An 11,372-nucleotide genomic window follows, 5' to 3' on the forward strand; every position below is an offset into this window, starting at 1 on the left:
CTCTTTGTTCTTCGTCGTTTTCAAATGCCCATCACAGCATCCTTGACTAAATATTTTCTGACAAGATTCCTGCTTAGTACAGAAACGAGAGGGGGAGAGGCTGTCCCCCCCAACCCAGACTGGAGGCAGACAATTCTTTTTCCATGAGGAATCTAAGATGGCATAAAATGATAAAATGATACCCTCGATCTTAAGGTACATACTCATTTCTGCTCCCAGGCTCAGGGATCAAATAGCTTTTCCATGTTTCGGCAATGCCATAAACCTTGTATAACCTGCTGACCAGAAATGGACACATGATGAAGGTGCAAAGCCATTGTGGCTAGTAGCCATTGATGGCCCTCTCTTCCATGAATCTGATGAATCCTCTTTTAAAGCCATCCGGGTTGGTGGCCATGGCTGCCTCCTGTGGGAGGGAGTGCCATAGCTTAACTACATGCTTCAGGAAGAAGTACTTTCTTTTATCTGTCTTGAATCTTCCAACATTCAGCTGCACTGCAAGCCCATGAGTTCCAGAGCTATGAACATTTGTCTGGGCACCGTGGGAAGCAGGTTACTGGGCTAGATGGAGCTTTGGTCTGATCCAGCTGGGCTCTGGATCATTGGTTCCCCTTGACCTGGAAGAACTGAAAACCGGAGCATTGCCTGGGCAGTCTCAGTGTCTGATTCCTGGTGCTTAACACCACAGCTGTCTATGACCCTGGCACTGAAGGGCAGTGTTATTTACAGGGCAATCAGTTACATTATCACCAAAAAGAAAGAATGAATCACCAATGAAGAGGATAGAGGTTTCATGAAATTTGCATACGTATATGTCTAAAAGCATATTTAGAAATAATTGCTATAATTCAAATAGAAATGTATTTGTTTATTTAACTATTTATAAACCTCACTTTTATAAAAAAAAAAATACAGTAAGCAGCACTGTCGATTTTCAGGAAGCCTTGTTTGGTTCTGAGTATTGTACACCATGCAAAAATCACAACCTATAATAAACAGGAAAAATCTAAGGAGATACACAGAGAGAGAGAGAGAGAGAGAAATACTGGCTGGTTAAAAGAGATTTCAAATTTCAAAGTCTTGTGTAAATTACACAATTTCTAGGCAGTGGCTAAAAGAAAGCAGGGATTATTCCTTCCAAACTGCTACTAGCAGGGAGTTCCACGGGGCAGGGTCCACCTCACTAAGGGCTTGGTCAGTAATAAAAGCCAACCAAACCTCAGGGATGTGGGAAACCACTAGAAATGCCCCATCAGAGGATATCAGTGATTGAGGTGACACATTTCACTGTAGCAGCAGGAAACTGACCAAGTGACCTGTGTGCCTACCAACAACCTTGTACATTGTTCCTGCTGGCTGGGGCTGATGGGAATTGTAGTCAAAAACATCTGGAAGCCTTGTCTAGGCAAATTTCCAATGCAATTCTGTGTATGTCTACTCAAAAGTAGACATGCCAGGAAAATGTGCATAAAGTACTTTTAAGGCTGCAATCCTATATCCTCACTTACTAAGGAGGAAGCCCCACTGAGCTTAATCTTTCTTACATCTGAGTAAACATGTGTTAGGGTTGCACTGCACATCTTGTTGATTTTAGTGGTTGATTTTAAACATGGGGACTTTATTATATTACCACAGGTTCCCTTATACCGCCCTTCAATTAAAAACAATAGCTCTAAATCCTGCCCAGACTTTAAACTATCTATTGATCTATATGAAAATGTAAAATCTCTGTCTGATACTATTTTTTGCTCAAGCTGGGATTACTAGTGTGAACCTCATTTTTCTTGAATCACTGAAGCAACTTGCAAAACAAATTAGGTATGAAATGGAAAATTCCTACACTGGGGTATGGGGAATCCACACATGTTGCCTTGGCTGTTCTGGTATGTCCTTCACATCAGGATCTGCTGTTAAAATAGCAGAGAAATTCATTCAAAGTAGGCTTGGCAATAATGATATGAAAGGTTGCTGACCTTACAAAACTAGGCAATATATCCTTTCCTGATAGATCCCATATTCAGAATTTGAACAGAAACAAAAGCCCAGAGTTCACATATGAAATACGAAGCTAGACACTTAACAGATAGATGCCTATCAAATGCAAAAAAGGTGACACGACTGATTTTTTTTCCAAATGCTGCCACCTTGAGGATGATCCAGGCAACATCTGGCTTATATGAACTGAAGACCAGTACAGTGGTACCTCGGATTAAGTACTTAATTCATTCCGGAGGTCCGTTCTTAACCTGAAACTGTTCTTAACCTGAAGCACCACTTTAGTTAATGGGGCCTCCCGCTGCTGCCGCAGCGCCGGAACACGATTTCTGTTCTCATCCTGAATCAAATTCTTAACCCGAGGTACTATTTCTGGGTTAGAGGAGTCTGTAACCTGAAGCATATGTAACCTGAGGTACCACTGTTTTTGATCTCTCTCAAGTTAGTATTGTTGTGGGATTGGGAGGGTTAGACTGAGGAGGATTCAAGGAGCCAGGTCCTGCAACTGAGTGCATTAACAGTCATAGCAAAGTTGCCAAGTGCCTCTCTCTTGTTAGCAGTGGGTGCTGGTAGGGCAAAAGGCAGGGATGCCAACAGTAAGGAGGAACCAGAGGCAGGTATAGAGTCAACTAATGATGGGTTTGTCTCCATCCTCCTCCCTGAATTTCACAAAGGGAATGCCGAGAGTGAGGATGCCAACAGCCAGCACCACACATTTTACTAGCTGGAAGGAGGCAAGCAGGGAGAGGAGCTGGCAGACAGCAGAACCTGATGGACATCATTTGCACTAATGTAGTAGCTTCTACAGGTTGTTAGGGAAGTTACAGGCAAATGCCCCACGATGACTAGGAAAAGGCCAGAAAATGGTTTGGATGGCGATCGCCAGATTGTCAAGGGGGGGGGGCATGTCTTACACTTACGTTTTCCATTGGGAAACAGCTGCAGCTTAGAGAATTTGCTTTGCAAACAGAAGTTCCTGATTCATTCCCCAGCATCTTCAAATAGGGATGGGAATACCTCTTGTCTGAAAAACCTGGAGAGTCACTGCCAGGCAGTGTGGGCAAGGCTGAACTAGATGGAACAATGGTCCAGCTCAATATACGATGGCTTCCTATGTCCTATGTTCACACACTGCTCGTGACATCTTGCTGTCCTAGGCAAAAGGCACGTATTGGACTGGTAGCTGAAGTCTCCTTCAAGCATTGGTGATGGAACAGCATCCTTCACTGCATTTGAAACTGACAAACTAGCTTATGGAGTGGAGGGCTGGGCCAGGCTCTGTTCTCCAACACCTAATTGCTGACACCACCACCACCCCAGCATGTCACCTGAGGAAGCTGCCTCACACTGCCTAATGTTAGAACTGACCCTGCCTGGTGAGGATGGCATGATCTAGGTGACAGGACAGAAAAAATGGGCTGCTGTTTGAGAAATGTACTGAGAAAGATACAGAGAGCTGAGAATGGTCTGGGCAAAAACAGCTTAGAATGCTGCTTGTCCCCCTAGAGTTTTAGCAATAGCTGTAATATATGCAAACTTACTATGAATGGGGAACCTGTGGACATTCTAGTCCAACGACATCTGGCAGGCCACAGGTTCTCTTCCTGCAGCATGCTCAATAGGTAGGTGGGCTGACTATTCACAGACAATTCCAGTTGTCCAGCCTTGTCAAGGATGAGGAAAGCTGTTCCAGAGATTGTCAGGATGGTTTACAAACTTCTGTTAACTTACAGGCCTGCTTTCGTCTATTAACTGGTTACAAGCAAGAAGGAAAGAAGACTGCCTTCCTCACAAGACGCTGTTATGTCCAAAATGCTTGTGAATGGTTTCAGCTGAAACTCAAACCTGAATGGATCAAGGCAGCTTCCACCGCTGGGTAACTGATGCCATTATAACATGTATAAGCAACATATTTCTGTTCTCGGACTAAGTCTGAGGCTTTTTTTAAAGGAAGCTTGGCATGTTCTTTCAAGCAGCCGCCAGTCTTTCTGGTGACTTCCCAAGGCAGCATAAGGAGCGCTTTGTTGCTGAACCATCAGGAGCCTGTAGAAGATGCAGCATTCCGTGCTGTTTACTTCATTCCAACGATGTAATCAAAACAAAGATGTGTTTCTGTACTGAAAACTTCACTGTGCTTCCCAACCCATGTCTATATTTATGGCTGACTTCACTATAACAACAGCAGGCTCTCTTTTTCCGTTGAGGATGCAGTTATCCAGTGAGAGGCAGCAAGGTGCAGACATGCCCAAATAATGCCTTCAAGCAACTGGTAAATGAGCCCAGTCTCTGGGAAGCCCTTACATTCCAAATCATGTATTTATTTATCTATCCTGCCCTTCATGGGCCTAGGCGCTACAGTTTCAAATCATAATATTATAAAACGTGAAGATCCAAAAAGACACATGAAAGGCAACAGACCACAGATAAAGCATGCCTTTTGCAGCTAATACGTAGCAGGCAAAACTTGTCTTTATTACTCAGCAAAGACCAGAAAGCAATATAAACCAGAAAGCAATATAAAGCATAGAATTGTACAGATGCGTATTGTAGTCCAAAACATCTGAAGGATACCAGGTTGGTGAAGGTTGGTGTATTGTCTTTCTGCCCTTTGCCCCCAAAATATTTAGAAACATAAACTGCCTTATGATGAATCTGACCATTGTTTATCTAGCACAGTAATGGCTACACTGGCTAGCAGTGGCCCACCGGGATTTCAGAGAGAGGTCCCTCCCAGCTCTCCGCGGAAATTCCTGGGATCAAACCTGGGACAAAGCATGCAAAGCAGGTGCTCTGATACTGAGCAACAGCTCTACTTCTCTTCTTATTCTGTGTTTAGCCTGTGCGCAAGCAATGGCAGAGACTTCTCCCTTAATGCTCCCATTGCACTATCCATGATACAGCAATACAGTGGTACCTCAGGTTAAGTGCTTAATTCGTTACGGAGGTCCGTACTTAACCTGAAACTGTTCTTAACCTGAAGACCACTTTAGCTAATGGGGCCTCCTGCTGCTGTTCTCATCCTGAGGTAAAGTTCTTAACCCGAGGTAATATTTCTGGGTTGGTGGAGTCTGTAACCTGAAGCGTATGTAACCTGAAGCGTATGTAACCTGAAGCGTATGTAACCCGAGGTACCACTGTAGATAATTTCCCTCTAAGTGGGCAACATGTCCCACCAACTGCAATAACCATTTACCCATGTGCTATAGAATGATGAAATTGACAAGAGTGGGAGCTGCTTGCAGTCAGTTTTATCAGTCCTAAATGGGATTGGGAGGGAAATGTCCTTTTTTATAGTAGACAGCAAGGGCCACTGTGGAATAATGGGGAGACCCAGGTTCAAATCACCACTCAGCAACAAAGCTGTGATTCGACCAAGGTCACTGAATTTCTTTATCTAACCTACCTCACAGGGCTGTTGTGAGGACAAAGTACTTCAGAGTATGGCAGCTTGAGTTCCTTGAAGCAAACGCAAGATATAAACCTAATAATAAAATTAACAGGATGGAAAGCTTGAATCTGCTGTTCCTGGTCTGTATCTGTATAGGATCATAATAAACTCTGCAAAATAGAATTGTTTTTAAATGTTTTAATAGTTCATGTTTGCTGCCCAGGGCTCCTTTGGGAAGAAGGGCATGCATTAAACAATTATGAGATCAACTGATACAGGGCTCACATTAGGAGGCTGAGCTGTTCTAACAGCCCTTAGGATTAAGAGGCCACTTTTCCAGTAAAGGGAATGGTAAACCTGTTTTGTTGGACTACAGCTTTCATCAGCCTCTGACCATTGGCCATGCTGGCTGCTACTGGCTGGTGTAGAAGTCCAGCAACATTTGGTGGCCCACAGATTCCCCATCCTTGTTACAAAGAGCATACTCTCCAGCATTGAACTATGCAGGCGTTACTCTTGAGTAAAAACGTTAAGCCCTGGATTGCAAGCCTGATAAATTCAATTGGTCAGAGTTGACAGGAAGTATAAATCTGGTGTGGGAGAGGCTAAAGACTGAGAACAAGAGGGCACCTTATGCTGAAGCCTGCTTGAGTATTTTGCTCATTTAATAAACAAGGAGCGCAGCCAATTCTCTCACTACCCTTTAATAAAGCCAAACACCATCAGTTCTACAGGGCTGCAGTTCTCACAACTGCTTTCAAGCTGCTGTTGATGACTCTTGCTCACTGTCTGAAAATAGAGATGGCACAAATGGGATTTCTGATTTTCCTCCTTGTTACCATCCTTTTGCTGGATCAAACAACTGGCCAGTCTGTCCATTCCAAAGCCAGAAAACACAGCAAACGGAGGGTTAAAGGTAAGCAAACTTAGTAGGCCACAGAGAATGAAGATTATGATAAATATATTATTTGATTGCTACCTTAGTAAATTTATTAACAAGTATTATTTTATTTTTTGATATGTTGGTTCATCTGATTTGGATAGTTTTATTTATGAATTCTATGACAGAAAAAGCCTGGGCACATAACATATAACACATACTATACCCGGAGTTCCCAGGCACAGATCAAACCTAGACCTCTTCAGCTTCATGTGTTTTTTAAGTAGGGATGGGGAGCCTTTGGCCCTTCGGGTGTTGTTGTAGGAAAGGACCATAGCTCAGTTGCATGCTGAAGATTCCAGGTTCAGTCTCAAGGTACATCTGGGAAAAGTTCCTGCCCGAAACCCTGGAGAGCTGCTGTCAGTCAGTGTGGACAGTACTAAGCTTGATGTACCAGTGGTCTGATTCAGTATAAGTCACCTTCTGGTGTTTCTATGACTCCATTCCTCATCAGCCCAAACCAGCTTGACCAGTGGTCAAGGATGGTGAGAACTGGGTAGGAGGCAGGGAAATGTTGATCTCCCAGAATTAGTGGCTGGGAAGAGAAAAGAAAGATCCCAGGTGAGATTTGGAAGAGGGTGGTAAGGGTTAAGAAGTACCTTTAACAAAGGACTCTATGCTCTATTTTTACTTTTGGTAGCTGTTTTCGTTTACATTAGTTTTCTGTATCTTATTGTATCATTAAAAATTTAGTGGGGTGGGGGGAGAGAGAAAGAACTGTCATTCAGCAACACCTGGAACATCCCTCAGCTCTGCTTTGGACCATGCCATGAGATAGTTACTGTAACAGACAGCAAATAATCATGGGAAAACCTCATATTTGGGCAGTTTTTCTTTTCGTTGTGCCATGATAAGACACTTTTGCATACCCTGTTCTCACATTCTACCAGTAACATTCAAAGAGGCTAAAGCATGTGGGATGGGAAGGTAGCAAAGGTAATTCTCACACCTCTACCGCACTTCTCTAGGTAGCCTCTTTGTGTCAAATATTACTGACGTGGCATGAGGATTTGAACACTCAAAACTGGCAAAATAAAAATTAAAATGACCCTCACCTGTGTAGTGTGGAGCATGGAAATAAAGAAAGCTGCCTGCAACCAAAAGTACATACCATACACTTAAAACACACCTGCCCCCCCCCAAATGCTTGGAACTGTAGTTTACCCCTCATAGCGCACTTAACAAACTGTGGGTGTCTATTGTGTACACAGCCATATAGAACCCTACTATATGCAGACTTCACCCTTCACAGACAGCTACCTCCCCATGATAAAGGAAGCCTGCAAATAATTCAGTAGGATTTATTCACAGGTTAGTGGGGTTAGGATTGCAGCCTTTGTATTGCACTCCACATCTTACTGTAAATGTTTTGATGTGTCTAAATATGTTAATGTATACATATACTTACTTATTTAAGAGAAAGACGGTGACCTAAAGAGTCAAATTAACAAGCTTTGGCAAGAGGTAAACTCCCTGAAGGAAATGCAAGCACTGCAGACAGGTAAGGGTTGCTTTTTATTATTCTACAGAAGGGGTGCATAATGTCTGGTCCTCCAGATGTTGGTGGATTACAACTCCCATCATCTCTGACCATTAGTCAGTGCTGGTTCTGACTGACAGAAATAATAGTTCAGCAGTATCTGGAGGGACACAAGTCCTCCATCCTTGCTCTGCAGGGTTGAATTGTTTCCTTTAGTTGGCTCTCCCCTGAATATTTTTCAGTTTTAAATAACTTTAAATGCTCATTTTAAAACTGGGATTGGGGTGGGGGAAGAGAGATAGATGGTAAATGGACTGAAAGATGTTATTCCATTTGTTGTTCCATTTTTTATCAAATGATTTAAGATATTATTAAATACATGAATACTCAGGGTGTTTGCTGCAGACTTTAAAATAGTGTTTTCAGATATCTTGTCCTGGTTTTATTTGCTAAGCACTGAGTTGACCTCATGCACAGCTAGCTTTACTTTGGCACTTTGTGTTTCTAAGTACTGAAAAGAACTTTAGATCCCTGCCCTTGGTGGACAGCCAAGTATACACCTATTTCCTGATAGTTCAGCCCATTCTGATGTCAAGACAAATATCTGTTTTTCCTTGCAGTATGCCATGAAACCAAAGTGGTGAGGTGGAGGGGACTGTTTTCCAAACATAAATAGTACAAATAACAGTCCTGGCTCATTTTTAGTTTCTCTCCGCCACTCTCTGGCTCTTCTCCTTGGACTTCCAAAACCAAAACAGCTTAAAGAGTCAGTGACATAATATAATATCTGGGTAATAAAGTCATGGAGGGCAGTTGTCCCAAGAGATCACAACATGCTAACAAAAAGGCCTGTTTTTTCAGTGCCCCCTTCTGCCACTTGTAATTGCACACAGGAAAGAGAGGCAGTTTTAAAAGGGATTATCCAGAGAGCCTGGGGACTCAGGGCACTTCCAGATGACCATTCTGATTTATTTACAGAGAGATTAGATTATGCTGGCTATTAAATGAGCATTCATTCTTATTTTTTGTGGTAAGGTTAAATGGCATGTCAAAGCAAATGCTATCTCTCAGTTTCCCTCCACTTTTGTTATTGCAAAAAGCCCAGCATTTTGGGGGAGCAGGTTTGTTGTGCAGCACTTTCCAAACAACTAGAATTGTGCAACCTGAATTGTCTGGTATGCAATTGAATCCTACCACAAAATAGACATTCTCAGACTAAGTCTGAGGTAGGCATACATACTGTAGAACTGTAGACTGAGACTGGAGGTTCAACAATGGTAATATTCTAGAAGCACCCAGAGTTGTGGGAATGTTGAAATTAGCCATCAGTATTCTCTTCTTATGTCCTCGTGTTATATTCAGTGTCATCAATCCAGGGATTTATATGCTAACTTTCAGTATTTCAGATACAGAGATTGGCCCAAAGCACTCAACCACATCAAGCTTTTCCTGTTAATTTGGGGATCCAGTAAGTGTTAGTGCTCACCTGCCCAGTGTCTACCCAATGCACTAGTATTAACTGCATCCCCTAACCAGGGTTCAGTTTTTTCTTTAAAGCAACCCATTGTATCTACTATTGGGATGATGCTACAAAGAGAGGCCAACAGGCTGAAGGAGCCATTAACTCCATCAATTACTGCAAAGCAATAAGCAGCCATCATCTTTATAGCTGGTTATCTTTATGCCTGTTTCAGTAGCTTGCAAATGAACAAATTGAAACTGTGATTAGAAGACCCAATTAACATTGCCCTTAGCACATGTTGGGCTGCTTCTTTGATTCGGCAGGAAATGAAAGTGTTGTGATGAGGTATCTTGCTACCTCTCAAAATCAATAATGGTGCAAGGAACTACAGTGCTGATGCTGTGTCTGAAGAAATGGTGTTTATGGGAAAACAATCACTGCAAACTGAAAGTTTGTACGGGCTTAGGCTCTTAGGGCCAAAATAGATGCCCACCCATCCTAAATTCTGCCAAGAGAAATTCCAAATCCAGGGAAATTTCAGGTAGCAATAAGCAGTGAAGAACCACTTTGGTCCACTTAACATGGATTCTTTAATCATTGTATCCAACTTCTTTCATTCACAGTCTGTCTTCGTGGAACAAAGGTCCATAAAAAATGCTACTTGGCATCCGATGGTGCAAAACATTTCCATGAAGCAAACGAAGACTGCATAGCCAAGGGAGGGACTCTTGCTATCCCCAGAGACGGCGATGAAACCAATGCTCTCCGAGAGTACAGCAAGAAGAGCTTGTCAGGTGTGGCAGATTTTTGGCTGGGTGTCACTGACATGGTAAACGAAGGGAAATTTGTTGATGTCAATGGAATGGTCCTCAACTACTTCAACTGGGACCGGTCACAACCCAATGGAGGAAAACGGGAAAATTGTGTCTTGTTTTCACAGTCAGCTCAAGGAAAGTGGTTGGATGAAGTCTGCCGTACTGTCAAACGATATATTTGTGAATTCCTGATCCCTTAATCACAGCTAGGTCTGCTTCCTTCTTTCACTTCTGAAACACATATATGGTAGGGATGCCAGTTTTCAGTCATCACCAAGCTTCACAACAAATCCAGAGTCAGAGACCACACTTTCAGGTAATTAGTTTTGTATGGGGCAGTCAAAATAGCCTTTAGTCATGATGGATTGTTGAGTTCAAGTATATACCTCTTGATAATCCTTCCTGTTTACTAAAACTGCAAACCTCTCTTTTAAAGCAGATACTTCCTCTATTAATTAATTTTCCATTCAGTTGCAATTCCCTGTGTGTTCCGTTGCTGCAAGAAAATCAATGCTCTGCTTTGAACACTGCTAATGTCATAAACAGAGGTGATAGGACAACCAACACGGAATTGATTGTGCTGTTAGTGGTAGATCCACTATTTGATCCTAGTCAGTATCCCAGCACTGCAGGGTTAATTACAGGGTAGCTGCATCCCAAGATTTATAATGGACTGCAGGACAGAGGGAATGTGAGGTTTTGCTGTAAGCATACTGTAGATACTGAGGTATTAAATCCTCATCAGTGTGGCTTCTTAAGCACGCTTCTTATTTCCAAGGCTCCTATGATATCAGGACACAGGCAACAAACTACTCTTGTTATAATTCAAAGCTTGTTATCATAAAAAGTGTCCCTGCTATCAACATATATATAGTGAGTGGGATGAATACTTCTCTGACATGTAACTTCCCATCATGCTTTATATCTAACACATTTTAATATCGTCACTCTTTGCATGATTTACACATTTCAATAAAGTTATTTTTCAAAAGCACAAGAGTTGGATGTTGCAGTGGCAATGTTGTGTTTTAATGCATGGATGTGTGTGTGTGAACAGGGGAGTCGAAGACATCCAATCCTATGTACACTTATTTGAGATTATGTGCTGTACTTAATTTTAAAGTTATCAGCCCATTAAACACAGTGCAAGCCTATACATGTCTACAGTGGTACCTTGGTTTAAGAACAGCTTAGTTTATGAACAACTTGGATTAAGAACGCTGCAAAACCTGAAGTAGGTGTTTTGGTTTGTGGCACACCTTGGTTTAAGAATCCTTTGGTTTAAGAACGGA

General features: G+C 42.3%; 1 protein-coding gene across 1 annotated transcript; it reads left to right on the forward strand.

The window, feature by feature from the left end:
* Positions 1–5,952: 5,952 nt before the first annotated feature.
* On the forward strand, positions 5,953–11,079 carry CLEC3A (C-type lectin domain family 3 member A). Its single transcript, XM_081871997.1, has 3 exons — positions 5,953–6,299; positions 7,741–7,824; positions 9,889–11,079. Exons 1-3 carry the CDS (start codon positions 6,155–6,157, stop codon positions 10,278–10,280), a joined length of 621 nt encoding a protein of 206 aa, XP_081728123.1. The 5' UTR covers positions 5,953–6,154; the 3' UTR covers positions 10,281–11,079.
* Positions 11,080–11,372: the final 293 nt, after the last annotated feature.

The sequence above is a fragment of the Podarcis erhardii genome (genome assembly GCF_964252035.2).
Source record: "Podarcis erhardii genome assembly, chromosome: 7".
Taxonomy (NCBI): domain Eukaryota; kingdom Metazoa; phylum Chordata; class Lepidosauria; order Squamata; family Lacertidae; genus Podarcis; species Podarcis erhardii.